This window comes from Dunckerocampus dactyliophorus, chromosome 8 (assembly GCF_027744805.1).
Source record: "Dunckerocampus dactyliophorus isolate RoL2022-P2 chromosome 8, RoL_Ddac_1.1, whole genome shotgun sequence".
Classification (NCBI taxonomy): Eukaryota; Metazoa; Chordata; class Actinopteri; order Syngnathiformes; family Syngnathidae; genus Dunckerocampus; species Dunckerocampus dactyliophorus.
In genome coordinates, this window is record NC_072826.1 from 5,952,504 (window position 1) to 5,969,401 (window position 16,898).

Genomic DNA, 16,898 nt, shown 5'->3' on the forward strand with positions numbered 1-16,898 from the left:
TCCAATATCGTGCACCCCAAGTATGTACATGCTGTACCATAAAGATGTAAATATAAACACAGGTGGTCCGTTTATGACGTATTGTATTATCAACGCACTCCCATAGATGAATTAAAAACTTAAATGTGTGCGTAAATACGAGGCTCGCGTGAGAACTAGTTACAGTGTGCGCTGGCGGAAGAACAGTGCAAGAACGCAGCCGCTATTTTGGTCTCAACTGTCACGACCATCATTAAGAATAAAGATCACTCAATGCTATTGAATGCTAGAGGGGTCATGGATGTGCGCTGTTACAAAGAGATCTAGTTAAGGACATCATCAACCATTACAATTCAGTTGAGATTAATTTATGTCGACAAGGCACCTTTGTACTAGAGTGTGACACATTAGGTGGAAATCCTTTTTGTTTTGGGTGACAAATGGGCCTTATTGAATATACTGGTTACCTCTGTGTATATACCACGTATGGCCCACTGAAAAGGTGCAGTGAAAGATCTTGATCTGTATTTATTTATATATCTGGGGGACACAGGGGAGGAAATTAATGCACAACATTTCCAGTCACACTCCATGTAACACTGCCGTCATCCTCAGGCCTAACACAGATCCCAGTAATGGGTGCAAATCAACTCCAGTGTGCTTGAGATGACAACCGCTGATAAAAAAAAAGAGGTTGCTTCTACATTGAGTGTCTCTTTCACAATCTTTCTTTCAGGGTACTTTTAAACATGATCTCCCCCTCCCCGATATAAATATAGCCCATTGTGGCAATGCAGCAGAGTTTCAGATGCTATTTAATTAACCCTTCAAGGCTGGGCCGTGAGGAGGATGCCGGTTGCTCTGGGACAGAGGTTGACAATATACCAATATGAAGGGAGTTAGGACGCAACTGTGATATTCATACCCTTAAAAAAAAAAAGCCCTAGTGGGGCCTCCTTTCTAGCTTGAATGTGATAATTACTAAATGGAAAGAGCTAATCAAATACTACAGCTACACTTCAAGTAGATTACTATTAGTCTATGTGGACATCACACCTACAGGAACTGAAAATGGAAGAGAATGGAGTTGATATTTTCAACTGCAACTATGTTTACCGTTTTTCTGGAAATTTACAACTAGAATTTCTCAAAAGGTTATTTATAATATAGCAGCCTTCACCATTAAATACTCAACTTGCAATTTATGGCCAATGTGTTGTGAGAAAAAAAAGACTGCTTCCAAAATTGCTCAAAATTCCTAACAAAATAGCCCAATTCCTGTTTGCTTTGGAACATGGGCTCTTCGGACTTCAAATTAAATGTGTGCCCGTACAACACTTACCTGGATTTATGTATCAAGGTAAGACGTTGTTGTGAATACTGCTGTCATGTTTTAAATACCTTTCAATATATTCTCAACTAAACTGAAAATGTACTCTTTGTGTGGAGTTTGGATGTTCTCCCCATGCGTTCCTGGGTTTTCTCCGGGTTCTCCGGTTTCCTCCCACATTCCAAAAACATGCACGTTAGGTTAATTGGCGACTCTAAATTGTCCACAGGTGGGAGTGAATGATTGTTTGTCTATACGTGCCCTGTGATTGACTGGCGCCCAGTCCAGGGTGTACCACCCAAAGTCAGCCAGCATACCCGCGACCCTAGTCCCTGGATAAGTGGCATAGATAATGGATGGATGGATGGATGGATAATGTACTATTTGAAAGTTTGACAATCCAGTTACCTATGTATACGTAAGAATACCCTGACAATCCGTTTTAATAAGTGAATGACGACAATAGAAACACTGTGCAGGTCCCAAGGACATCTACTGAATGATTAAAAAAGTCTTCATGTTGTGCAATGTTCATTATCCCACTGGCACCACCAGTACCAGTAAATGTTAAAGATTGTGTTAAATGTTTAAACCTCCTCCGAGATGACTTCATTTAAGCAAGACGGTAAAACTGATGTTATCTTTTAAGTTCAGCTTTCCATATTTTTTTTTTTTACCATTTACAACCATTTACAATTCTGAAAGACTGCAAAAAGGTCAGAGAGAAAATTGCTTCACATACCAGTAGTGATGGCAGGTGAGGCATGAGGGGAAAAAAATAAAATTAATTCTATCTTTTTTTGACATATGGCATTTGAAAATCTAACAATGGTGGTTTTCTATTCAGCTGAAAAGTTTACAATACGAACCAACTGAAATCAGAGAGAAACCAGAGATCTCTGAGACAGGACTGCATCGGGGCACAAATCTGAGGATGGATGTGATAAAATGATCAATCAACCATAAATGGACCACGTTTGGAACCACCACAAAACTCCCGACAGCTGGCTGGCCGGCCGTGTAAACTGAGCAAACGGAGGAGAAGGGAATTAGTCAGGGAGGTGACCAAGAACCCAAGCTCTAGCATTCCTTTGTGGAGAGATGACGAAAATCATGTTGTCATTATGGGGTGTTGTGTATATCATTTTCAGGGAAATACATTTTGTGAAAAGGCTTTGGGAAATGAATGAATGAATGGGAAAAGGCTGTCACATAAAATGTGGAAAAAAGTGAAGTGCTGAGAATATTTTCTGGATGAATTGTATAAAGTCAATCCCCACGATTTGCGGGAGTTATTTTACAGCCAAAAAAATCAGAGTAATTGAGACGGCTATAAAAATGTCTAATATTTGACACTGATAAAGCCTGGATTATGCTGCGGTGTCTAGACGCCATAGTGAGCCTCTGCCTGCTATCTCCGCCTCCTCCAAACCCTGTCTGGCTTGACGTTGACGTTCTCTTCCCATTTCTGATCAATATTTGAAAAAAAGTGACTGCTGAAACAAGGCCTGGGCAATATAACAACTGTATCAATTCATTTAGAGTTTTTTGTTGCAGAAAATGTAAAACATTTTTATTTTATTTTTTCCCCTCTTGTTACGGGACACCCTTTTCTCCCCAGGAGCATCTGTAGTGTTCCCCCCACCACCTCCACATCATTTCATTAATAGTGATGCACACACAGCAACAACATGGCTACCATCAGAGGAATAATATTGTCAGTAGTTTGGAATTAGTTTGGGTTTACGGCAATAGACGCGGAACAAGTTTGTCTATAGCCCATTGCAACAAAAGGAACGAACAAAAGCACTGACCTTATTCCGCATCTAAAAACAGAGGAATCCAGCCGAGCGGGAGAAAACCAACAAGCAGCTTACAGTGACGGATTCCTCACGATTCGATGCGATTACGATTCATGATAAAACGATTATCAATGCATCTCGATGCGTTTTATTTTTGGTGATCAGTAGTCAATTTTTGTATGCGTAACTTTTTCTTTATATAATTTATTTTTACTCACTTTGTACTGCGAAAACAAAGCATATTTCTAATGATCCACAATTAAAATAAACATGAAACGGATTAATTTACTTCATTGTCTTAATTGGAAGGTTACATCTCCCAACGTATTTCTCATTGCACAGAACCAGCAGGAAAAGTAAAGCACGCCAGTAGCAGCATGTATAAAATTAACACAAACTTCAGCATATACTGAATAACCAACCTAAAAAAATCTGCCATTATTCATAAATAAATAATAAAGACCCTGGGACCCACCAGTTGAGAATCACTGAACTAGATAAACCTGACATGAATTGCTGCTGAAAATGTCCATAAAATATGTATTTAACCATAACCAGAGAAATAGATTTTTGATATTCATAACTAACCCAGTCGTAACAACTGCAGGAGTGGTGGTGGCGGCATTACCAGTGATAAATTATTTAATTATTTTATTTGATAAATGAAATTATTTTTGCTATAATTACAACAGTGTTTTTGAGTACATTTCAAGACGTTACCACATTTGAATATGACTTATGTCTAATCTAACACACAGTGTACTGTACATGTATTACTATGTAACCTCTACTCCTCCAAGGTAACCTGGCAACAAGTAACCTCCATGTTCACTTCAGCTGGAACATTAGTATCATCCTAATTCGATAGAGAAGGATGTGTGTGAAATAATTCCATGTCTCACCCTCAACATGAATAGGTTAGGGTGCGTAATGAGGAGGTGGAAACATTAAGCTGCTTACGAAAATCATCTCTGTGAGAGACAGGCGGCTTTACCCTGCAAAGCCTATTTACAGCTGTTAGGACAATTTAGAAATTCATGGCTTTTCCTTACCAAAACGAGAGACTTAAGAGCCAGGTAATTTATGCTGTGACATCAGGCACTTAGAGAAGCCAGATAACTGTGTCTGTGCAGGCTGGCAAGTGTCCCGCTAAGCTCTTGTATTATCAGAGTGCGTTGGCGCACCTTTTGTTGACCCTTAAATGCATTATTGCCCACGTTAGCTCATCTCCGACACTCAAATTCTTTAATTGTATACCTCCAGCCAACTATATCCTGACTCCTCATCAGGTGCATGTCATAATGGATGAAAGGGTGAACCCATCTGTTTTCCTTTGTCACAGGTGAGTACTCTTGAAGGACAAGAGCAGCTCTGTCCATCTACAACAGACTCCAGGGAACGTGGTGGTGAATCAGAGTGCTCCCTCGCTGCACTCATTTATTCAACATACAGTATGAAACACAAAATGGCAAAATAGGGCATTGAGGTAATGCTGCTGCTTTACTATTTAATCAACAAGGGAAGGTAGGCACACATTTGGAGTTGTATTTATTTAGCGAGAGAGGCAATAAGGGAATAATGGCATGAACAAAACCAAAGAGGGAATAGTCAAATGAAAGGCTTTTTTCCATCCATCCATTTTCTATGTCGCTTGTCCTCATTAGGGTCGTGGGGTATGCTGGAGCCTATCCCAGCTATCTTTGGGCGAGAGGCGGGGCACACCCTGGACTGATCGCCAGCCAATCGCAGGGCACATATAGACAAACAACCATACCGATGGACAATTTAGAGTAGCCAAACATGCATGTTTTTGGAACATTTTCCGGGATCTCTGTGTAAAAGAAACCTGTCACTATTGTGGGCTCTCATGTGGACTAACATGCAGCTATGAATTCTCAAAAAATGCATTGTAAAACCACTTCCATCAAAACAATCATATGGAGTAGACCAGCCAGAAGAGAACACAACACTGACTCCAGCTGGTGCATAGTCACACACAAAAAGGAACAACATACACACACATACACACCATGCACAAAGCTCTAAGAGGGTCATTTTATCCCTCAGCACTTCTGACAAAGACGGTAGGGTTGTGGTTAAGCCAACTCTACTCAGCACTAAATGCTACTGTCAGCACTTTTCACCAGAGACACTGTGCTTCATTTTCTGAAGAGAAAAGATGAAAGTAATTTGAAAAAGGCGCTTGAAGTGCAAAGGGGCACAAGGCGGCTTCACTGGGCACAGTTGGAACAAAAAAAGCAGAGGATATGCGCTGAGGATCGGTCCAGTCAGCCATCCGCCTTATTGTATCCATGTATGATAAGCATGTACAGTAGTAGTACCTCGTGTTTTTCGATTAAAGTTCGCCCTGGTTAGCATGTTTTTCGGTTAACAACCAACATTTTTGCTAGTGCTTAGATCACACACAAAAGACGAAATCTCACGATACTTGCACATGACGTGAATGTGATGGCGAGGCTCTGTCATCGGCTGCGTGCGCAGACATACATGCATACACAGCGTCCCGCGTAACAATCTATCAACCCGGCAGCGCATCAAGGGATTTTGGTGTTTCTGCATGTCTCATTTTCCATCCATAACATTCACTTCTGCTTCCAACTCACTGCACATAAGGCATCCTCGCCGGCGCGCTTACTCAACTTCACTTGTGACAGCGCCCCCCCCACTTTCTTTATTAAACGGTAAGGTACGTATTTATTGTACCAGAAAAATGCAGCAGAAAAGTGCTTACGTTGTGATATGCTGTGTTATTTTGTTAATTGTTTTGTGAGGGTTTTCGAACAAATGTAGGTCAAAGTGATGTTAAATGTTCAGGTGTCCATTCATTTGTCATTTATAATTTTTTTTGCATTATTTTCTTCATGTAAAACTATAATTATTGCCTATAAAATGTGTTTTGTGATAACATTTTTGGGTGTCTGGAACAGATTAATTGGATTTACATTATTTTCTATGGGAAAATTTGCTTTGGTTAGAGTGTGTTTTGGCTTGAGTCTGACCTTCTGGAACGGATTAATGACGTTAGCCACTGCACCACTGTATTTTTTTTATTTTTATTTTTTTACATATGGAAAATTATTCAGACCCATAGATTTTATACTTTGATAGACTTACCACAATTTTATGGCAGAGGATTACAAAATCTACAAACAAGCTCTTAACAACAGTTCATCTTCAGGGGTAAAGTACAGTTGTACCTCGCCACTTGATCCTTCGAATTTTGCGGTCGTACACTCATTTTTTTTTTTTAAATCTTCATAAATCACGCCGTTTCATGGCTGAATATGGCATATTATTAGCCAAAACATATGCATATTTAAGTAAATGTTCTGTATTATGTTATGTATGTACAATATGTATGTTAATGTGATGTAGGCATTCAGAAGATGCATTCAAAAGACTGATGATACATTGTATTCTACACTGGTCATTAGGTCTCAGCAGTGTTACTGTAATACTCAGTGAGACAGGTTTGAATTATCTCACAACAGGCACAATAATGTCTAATGAAAACACGGGCAACTGTTGCAGCCAGCTGGAAGTCAACTCTGAAGCCCTGACATCACTTCCTGTCTGTCCCTCACTCAACTCCCTGAGGGACCGCATTTATTCGAACACAAACAAGTCTTAAATGGCTTATTTACTCTTATTATGTCTATATTGGGAAATATGAGTGTAAAAGTCACTATGGGGTGTTGTTTCATGTCTAGAGGGCTCTGATAATGTCAAAAATGTATTTAGAAGTCCCATAGTCCCAAACTATGCTCTAACTACAAGAATATGAATATTATATGTGTTATTTTATTATAGGATTATGTTTATAAAAAAACGAATCCTACTTTGTGGAAATTCACATATCACGGTCAGGTCTGGAACCAATTAACCGTGATAAACAAGGAATTAGTGGACATTGATTTGTCTGTGGTGTTGCATTGTAAACAGAATAACAGGAAGGAATAACCAAGGAAGGGGTACAAATTATTATTGTAATGTCTTTGTAAGGATTTGGCTCCCTGAGTAGCCAAATAGTGACAGCATACATTGACACCAAATATTTCATACAGGAATATTAGGAAATTGAAGGAAAACAAAATAATTGCTGTACAACTGAACAGTAAACAAACCATGAAGTCAAAACCAATATTATGAAGTTCTATTGTTTTATTGTGACCACAGATGCCTAGCGAGGCTCCAAAATCATTTATTTTAATTGAAACATTATATTGTGACACTCGGATAAGGTCCTCTTAGGGCTCATAGTGTTCTCCATGTTCGTTGCATATAGCATAGCAGGTGGTACAAGTCAGGCAGTGTGTAGGGTTGCTGGAGAAGCATATGGCATCTCTACATTTTCTCAAATATGACCACCATGCTGAGGTCATGTCAGAGGTGCAAATGCTCGCCTGCACACTGCCGGAGAGAGTAAAAAGTATCTCTCGCCAGCAGAAAAGTGAAAGCACAGATATATGTTACACCATATCTCAATGGATTTTCGCCCACGCAAAAACTTTTTTACTTTTGTATAGACTTATGTAAGACTCATGTATATGAGATTCTGAGGTCTTTGTTACGTGCACATAACTGCCACTTTGAATGAATGCAATGCACATTTCTATCTGTGCGCAATGACATATACAATGGGGGTAAATAATTATTTGAGCAACTGTGTAAGTTTACCCTCTTACAAGGAATATCAATAACCTGATAGTAGTGCTAGTTTTTTTACAGTAGTAAGAGTCCATCATTTTTACGGTAGGTTTATTTTAACAGTGGTAAACAGAATATCAACAGACTCAAGGGGGAAAAAAAAAACATTAAATGAAGGTTATTCAACGTTTTTCTTCTGCCTTTTTTGTTCTTTATTGATTGACATTTTGTCTTTTTCTGTAAAATTACCAACATAAATACAATTGATAGGTGAAAAAGAGTCATTCAAGTAAATAGATTTGTAAACTGATGCACAACAGAAACACAAAAAACAAGAATCATAAAAGAGACAGGGTCATGACAGAATGTAGGAATGATAACTGATTCATCTGACATGATGTAGTAAGGAAGCACATGCTGTTACCATTCATAACCAGACTCACAATGGAGACAAATTAAGAGACCAAAGCATTGTTTTCTACCACAGTATAGCTGCTTTCTCATTGAATGATTGCTAAAAGAGGCTGGAGACGGGAGGGAAAATGGTAGTGGTTTGATTTAAAATTCATACAGAAAATTGCATTTTTGCTCAACAGATGCAATTGTCGAGCAAGAGGCAACAACGAAGTGTGACACATAATATTGTATTTTGCTGTGGTACTCTACAGGTGGTAAGGGTTTGCAAGTGTAATTTACCCTGAATGCCTGCTAGTAAGCACATACTGAATGAAACATATCGCCTTTACACAAGTTGCCAGAAACAACTGAACTGAGAATTGAACAGCCGGGAAGCTATCCCATTGTGGAAAATATATACAACTATTAGATGTGTGCCTAGTACAGTATAATTGTAAATCAGTGTGTAGCAGACTAGCATCTATAGTATTGCATCTATATACAGTGGAAAATCGATTAGCGTACTCCCCGGTTAGTGGGTTTTTGATTAAACGTAAAAATTTACGCCGGCATTTTGCCTCGGTTTGCATCCTGCAGTCGCGCACGTCTTGTCGTGTTATTAATACACTGCATGAGTGTAACCGTGTTTTAATGTATTTTTATCACAAAACATCCTTGTTAAGAACATGCTAATACATGGAAACAGACAAACGCAAGTCACCTCTGTCGCCCGTCTATGATATAATCAGCAGTTGGCTCTGTAGTTCTTCGCCAACTACTAGTTACGCTTCAAGATTCAAAAACCAAAACACACTGTAATACTTTTAAATGCATAAAACAATTCTAAATGGACATGAATGACAAATGAAAGGGATAAATGAACATTTAAGGTTAATTTTACCACTGAAGACGTGATGACATGCTGACAAAGACACAAAGTGGCAGTGAAATCAACACGGACACCACCTTTTGTGTTTTGCCAAGAGTAATTTCTTGAATTCAAAAGTGTTTCTCACCTTCTTTATCAAAATGCTGGCACTTGCAACTTTCTCTCCTGTTTTTTTCCTAATTTTTTGCTATTTTGTTGTTCATGTTGGACATTCAACGTGCTGCGTTGGATTGCGGCATAGAGACAACTTTTGAACATCAGCAGGGTTCACCGTGAGCTTTCGTTCAGCCTCTCGGACTGGCTTTCTTCTGCGTCGGGAGGACGCAGCAGCCTGCGGGCCTGGTGAGCTAAATGCCCAGGAGCGTCCGGGGCGGACCTGTTTTACCTGTACCTGTTTTACTATGCATATGACAATGAAACTCTTGAATCTTGAATCTGAATTTTAGGTTATTTTTCAGCCGTGATCAAAAGAAAAGCAGAGACGTTAGATACAAAACATTACTGAATTCAAGAACTAACTGGCAAAACAAGAAGGTGCTTTCCATGTTGATCTCACTGCCACAATGCGTCTTTGTAAACAATCACTTCTTCAAATAAGGTAAAATTATCCTGAAATGTTCAACTATCCCTTTCATTTATGATTTGTATGCATTTGTATGCATTTTGAATAGTTTTCTGCATGTAAAACTATAATCGTAGAACTTAAAAAAAAAACTTTTTTGTGTTAACATTTTGGCTTTCTGGAACTGATTAATTACATTCAGTTAACATCCATTTCTGATAAGACCCGGACCTTCTTAATGACGCTAACCAAGGTTCCACTCAACTGAACCTTGGTTAGCATCATTCATTTCTTCTAGAAGGTCCTACTCTAACTGAAACGGATGCTAATTAGATCAATTGTCCCATAAGAAATGATCCAATCAACCTGTTCCAGAAAGACAAAAATGTTTACAAATAAACACACATTTTTATAGTTTAACAATGATAGTTTTACATGCATAAAACTATCCAAAATACATATAAATGCATACAAGTGATGAATAAAAGGAATAATTGAACATTTCCGGACCTTAACCGAAGACATGATTGTTTACAAATACACAATGTGGCAGTGAGATCAACACGGAAACCACTTTTGTGTTTTGCTGTGAGTTATTTCTTGAATTCAATAATGTTTCTCACCTCAAAAACCCAAAATGGAGTCAAAGAAAGTTTCAGGTGGCAACATTTTGACAAAGAACGTGAGAAACACTACTGAACTGAAGAAATATCTCATGGGAACACAGGAAGGTGGTGAGGGTTGACCTCGCTGCCACATTGTGTATTTGGGATCAGTCACGTCTTCAATGAGAGTAACCTTGAATGTTCATTTATTCCTTTCATTCGTCATTCATATGCATTTAGAATTGTTTTATGCATGTGAAACTATAAAAATATGTTTTGTGTTAACAGTCAACCGCTGATGACATCATACACGGGCGACGTAACGTAATTGACTTCCGGCCCTGTTTGTCATTTTATTAGCTAGCTGATAGGATGCTAACAAGGAAGTGCGTTTTGTGATCCAAATACATTAAGAACACAGTTGGACTGAGGCAGTGTTTTAACGTGCGCCATATTGTACGCTAACCGGAGAATGCACGCAAGCCGAGGGAAAACTGTGGCGTAGGTACATTTTTTACATTATCCGAAAAGCACGCCAACCTGTGTGTGTGTGTGTGTGTGTGTGTGTGTGTGTGTGTGTGCCCAGTGGGGTTTACATTAGAAAAACGTTGACCTTATGACTCCTTGTATGCATCTCCCAGTATGAGTCCACAGAAATCAAAACAATACTTCCCATGAGCCCCTGATGGTTTGAATCACCCATCTGGCAAAAATGTTAATTCTCCCGTATTAACCCTATGAGTTGCCATTCAAGTTAATGGGAGTCAATGAGTCATGAAGGATTTAAAATTTCTTGTGAGGAAAATACAGTGACAACGTGGGGGGGAAAAAAAAACATTATTGCTGTTCTGTTTTTTTTCCCATTTTCTTTTTCAAGCCAGCCCACGCTACAATATATCGGAAGACTTTTCCAATGAGGCATTTGCGCCAGTGCCTATATGCATCCTGTTCTGGACAAACTTACATCACTCTGAGGCATTGTTGTTGTCTGCTGTCTTAGTATTTCACGGAATAGTTCATGTAGTAAACTGAGGTGTAATAAACATACAGTATATCACCACCACAAAAACATCTCAGATTCAGATGTCTCCATCCTTCATTGAGAGCTGTATGCAGTAAATGTGATTGTAATTTATAGGGGTGATGCAGGTTCCACACACAATTGAGCAGAGTCTACCGAGGCTGGCATCACACCATGACTTCCAATAATCCTGTAAGAGTCCGAGTGCGTTTGTCCAAGTTTGTTGCAGCTCAACAGATCTCGAACTGAACTCTTTTGTTGCCTCAGTCTCTGTTACATTTATGGACCACCTAAAAAACTTAAGTGTCAGTTGGAAAAATGCAAGAGCATAAAAAGACAGCACTGGAAGGTCATTTGCATTTGTTTGTAGAGATGCAGCAATGATTACTGCCTATCCTGCATTGCTGTACTTTTTCTCATAATACTAGAGGTCATAATCACAGTTGGGTTCTTTTTAATTCACTGCTGATAATTAAGATTTCCCATTTATAATATTAATTTGTATTATTTTTAACATGTGAAAGCAATCAAGCACAAAGTAAAAGCAGTGTTTTCTCAATAAAGAAATCCACTGATGAAGGGGTAGGGATGAGCCTGTTCTCCTGCATTTCCTTTCTTGTTCCAGCATGTAATGATAGATCACACAGCATGTTCACACAAAACTCATGAAATTCAATGCTGCACTTTACAGTGACTTTGGCTAATGGTTAATTCAGCCACCCCCGTTTGAGATGCAGGCATTAGTCTATTGTCAGTTAGCATCTTAAAAGAGAAAAACAGAGCATAGTAATCCCTCATGTATCGCTGTTAATTGGTTCTGAACCCAAAACTGATAGGTGAATTTTCGCCGAAGCAGAATTCCTTATTTATAAATCAAACATTCTCACAGTTAGAACACTGAAAACATGTTTGCAACCTTCTAAATATGTTTTTTAACATTATTAGAGCCCTCTAGACATGAAATACCACCCCTATAGTAGCTTTTACATTCACATTACACATAAGAGAAAATATGCCATTTAGGACATGAATAAGACTCATGCTTGCGTGTTTTGCTGTAAATGCATTCCAGTGCCTAGGGACTTGTATGGGGGGGTGGACAGGAAGTGATGTCGTGGTTCAGAATTGAGTTTAAGCTTGGTGTGTTACCGCCCCAACAGTAGCCCGTGTTTGGGATTATGTGCCTATTTTGAGATAATTCAATATCCATTCATTTATTAAAGATATAGCACCAAAGATATGAACAAATGCTGTCAATTTGTATATTTTGAGAGTTTTACGTAAATTAACTCCCAACCTTCTCTTTTGTACTTTGTCCTGACATCATCAACATTTTTAAACTAAACATATGTCAGCAATTTGCCTTTAATGAGGGCAACAAAAAGCAGCATCATAGTTTCTGAAGGCAAGCAGTGGAAAAAGTTGCACCTCACCTGCTAACAACCATCCCTGTTGGAGAGGACACTAGATAAAATTGAAAGCTGTAGCTGGTGTGGTATGTGTTGGGCAATTTGGTGAGTGGGCAGTGAGGAGAACAGGGATACTGTGGCATGCAAATTAAGCGTTTGTGTTGTCCATACAAATGTACCTGCTGGTTATTCTAGTCAAAAAGATTTGTGAAACTTTTGTGAAACAAAAACAAACAAGTTCATTACTACACTCTTCACTTCTTTGCATGGTGTTATGTGAGAGTGGAAAGGCAACGATCCAAATTGCCACCAAGGGTTAAAATAAACAAATTATGAAGAGGAAAAATCCAAACAACAACCATGTGATGTGTGAAAAACTCAGCATGAGAGGTTGTGGAAAAAATTAATGCGGTTGAGTGCCATGATGAAGAACGGAGACGGCACAATCATCAAGCTAAAAAGGAAAAAATGGCTTCGATGCATTAGCAAAAAAGTTGTAAGACGCGATTAATGTTGATAAAACTTCATCTCTGATTAATCACAACAGTTTGCATGTCCTGTAGCAGGGCCAAAGAGTCATGCAACACTAACAGGACTGCTCGGGTTTCACACTGTTCAGCAAATAAGATTATAGCATTTTCAGCCCCATTATTGTTTCTTCATTTTTTGAAAAAGTAAAGTAACAAAACACATACTGTATCTTCTGTTTACCATTCGCAAAAACATTACTTTCAACGAGATCTGGCTTCCTGTTCTCATGCAAGATTATGAAAACCATGTATTTATCCTTGCTAGGTGTGGGATGCGTGAGCCAAAAGCGATCTGGGGGCAGATAAGGATGTATTCTTTACTGTGCAAACAAATACATGTGCATAACTTGTCAAGGCGATGTCCCATTTAAATCACACATAGATTATTTTATCATGCAGTCAAGACACAATGAATTTGCTTTTGTTTTTGAATATATTTTTTTTTACTCTACATTTGGAGGCTTACTTATGTTCATAAAAAAAGTTGACATAGTATTAAATATACCATAATTTCCATATGCTACTTTTTCCACACGCTTTGCCGTTTAAACAGTGTTGCGGCTAAATTATGAATTTTTACAGGCTAACGAGCTGCTACTACTAATCATTTATGTTGGCGTGTATTTATGTGACGAGGCATGTAAAATAGATTGCAGGTAAGGGTTGTTTACGCTATAAGAACTACAATTCGCATGATGCTTCAGATCCAGGAAGTAGTGACACTACATCACATTCTGAAGTCTTATGCAGCAATCGATCATGTTTTGATATGACAAATCTTAGGTAAGCTTGATCAAGAGTAGAATTACTACACAGCTTCTGCTTGGACTGCTTGGATCGGGGAAGCTGTTGTATTTTTTTTAAGTGCTGCATGTAGGCCTGTCACGAGAAGATATTTTGCTGGTCGATAACTGTCCTACAAATTATGGTCGATAATCGATATAATTGACAACATTTTTTGAGACCATGTTTTCATTAATTATATGGCATAATAATGAGTACATTGTATCAAAATCAATACACTTTAATTTGTGAAGAGTATTTAACATTGTAATCAAAATGTCAAGAGTTTTTAAATAAATTCAAACAAACAACATAAATAAAAGCAAACAAAAAGAGACAAAAAAAAAGCTAAATCAAAATAAAATGGACTCCGTCTCTATTAAGATAAAAAAAAACATTCCAATAAAAACCACACACACATGCGTAGTTATGTAGTGTATTGTTAAACTAATGTAGGGGCTCATATTTCTTATTGTATTTATTATTATTATACTTATTATATTTATATAATGTTTCTGATGTCCTTCAAGCCATCTTCTTTCACTCAGTTATACAGTTCAGAACTGCTGTTTGTGACATGTTGTACAAGTACGTTCTCCCAGGCAATTTGTACTGTCTGTCAAACATATTTAACATTTCCCGAAATGTTGCATTTTTTGTAATGTAGCGAGCGACAGTGACTGATTATCGGGACGAAGACTCCTTTCCACTTCCATTTTAAGTGTGCATTAGTTGGTCGTATTCCCCTGCTTCCTCGTCACTACTTTTGAACAAATGAGAAATTTCAGTTCGTCGGTGTTCATGCGCTCACCTTGTTCATTGTGTTTAAAACCTAAATATTCCCACACTGGAGATGTGGCATTCGCTTTTGTGCCGTCATTCATGTTAGCGTATGCTGGCTCACGAGGCTAACTTGCTGCTAGCCAAGATAGCCCCGCCTCCACGTACAGGGACAAAGAGGGGAGGAGACAACAGGAGGGCTCACTCTCTCTTTTCATTCCACTGTAGCACCAACATCCACAGCTGCAGAGTGAACCCTCTTGTCATCCAGCCTGAAAGAGAGACGAGGTATACAAACACGAATGTATGCACATGTCAATTTATCGAGGCCCAATTTATTGATATCATGACAGGCCTAGTCGCGCGTCTCATCCACTGGAGCTAATGAGTGACACTGAGAACACTGAGTGGAGGTAGGATTGCAAGCTTTATAGTGTGTGCAAAGCACTTAATGTGCGGCCTAATCCTGCCTCGAGCACTGCCACCTCCCTATGTTCCATATTTTACAAAGTGGACACCTGCAGCTTATAGTGCGGCCTATAGATATGTCTATGCCTGTAACTGTATATATACAAAAAATATATATTTTTAAATTTATATTCAACGATGCTCAATAGTCTGGAATTTATGGTAGTTCATATGTGGCTGTTTTTGTTTCACTTTGCTAAGTGTGTACGTGTGTGTGTAGATGTGTCTTTCTACTACTCACTGAGCCTTTTGGCAGCCTCTAAGGCCTCAGAGGCCGTGTCAGCTACATAGAACCTTTGGACAGCCACACCACACTCTTGCATCAGCTTTTTGCTCTGGTACTCCTGAAGATTCAGCCATCTTTTAGGACTCAGCCAGGTGCATTGAAGCTGAGAAAGGAAAAGCAGAATGTCAGGATGAGACTGAGACTTTAAGCGCACTGCAGTTATTAGGGATGTCATGAGACACTCAGTTCACGAGATGAGACGGTCTTCGAGAACAAGACAAGGCCCGATATATATTTGGACTGTCATGATACAGGTACATTTCGAAATGTGTTGTAACTTGGCGTGTATGACCTAAGCATGATGCTTTAAACTGTTGAACTTCTTTCCACAAATTGAAACAAAAACTTATTAGTTAAAATAATGATGGCAGTTGTAGCTGCTGCTTCCATCATTTATGTTGATTTGTAGTTATGTAATGACACATGATAAATAGATTGCAGACAGCTTTATGGTTACGCTGAAAGAACTACACATCCCATGATGCTTAGAGTGCAGAAGCAGGAGGTAGGTTTGACTACTATCACATGTTTTGGAAGAAGTCATATGCAGTGATCGTGTTTTGACCTGACAAATCTTAAGTAACTTTGATCAAATTTAGAATGACTACAGCTTCTGTTTGGACATTAAAACAGCGGCACTGAACTCGATGAAAAAACAGTCACCAGTCGCGAGCGAGTGACGATGGGAACACCAAGTTCAGGTAGGATTGCAAGGATTACGGTGTGCGCAAGTGCGGCTCAAATCCTGCCTGCACTGCCACTTCCACATTATCATTCATTGTAGCAATGCCACAGTCTGATAAACTTCTGGCTACTCTCTCACCGCCTTATCTAAACAACAATATTGTCACACTTTAATCTTGTGAGATAGTTATAAATACTTGTATAAAATGTCCATCTAAAGTCTACACAACGCTTAATGGTAACATTTTCTCTCCACTCCTTCACTGAGGTCTAACACAAAACACGTCTTGATCTTACTGAGAATTCCACAGACTACATCCTCTCTCCACTCCGTGACACCGTCTTGTCTGCTCCCTCTAAACCTCTCTCTTTCTCCTTTTCCAGTAATGAGATGAAGTCAGGTCTAAGCAGCAGGACAGCTTTGGAGCAGTTTGCAGCATCAGCAGGCACAGGCCCCGTCAGCTCCAGCTGCTGTTGCTATTAAAAAGAAATTGGATTTTTAATCTGATGGCTAGACAAAGGCATGTTGGAGTTAAGTTAGTTTGCACTACTATGTGTGAAGGAAAAACAAGAATAGCACGGCAAGTCTGACAAGTACGCAATTGATTCGCCACTGTGTGTTCTTAATCCAGTAGACTAAAATGACCTGTGACCTACAGTATATGTACACTGCCACGATAATGTTACCCACTTTTAATACATACAT

The 16,898-nt window shown here is 38.9% G+C and overlaps 1 protein-coding gene across 1 annotated transcript in view; it reads right to left on the bottom strand.

Annotated features, from left to right (window-relative positions):
* Positions 1-16,898, bottom strand: part of suclg2 (succinate-CoA ligase GDP-forming subunit beta) — a 95,531-nt gene that overhangs the window by 59,289 nt on the left and 19,344 nt on the right. Inside the window, exon 2 of the mRNA XM_054784341.1 lies at positions 15,464-15,611. Within this exon, the coding sequence (XP_054640316.1) occupies positions 15,464-15,611 (148 nt within the window). The remainder of the gene's footprint in view (positions 1-15,463; positions 15,612-16,898) is intronic.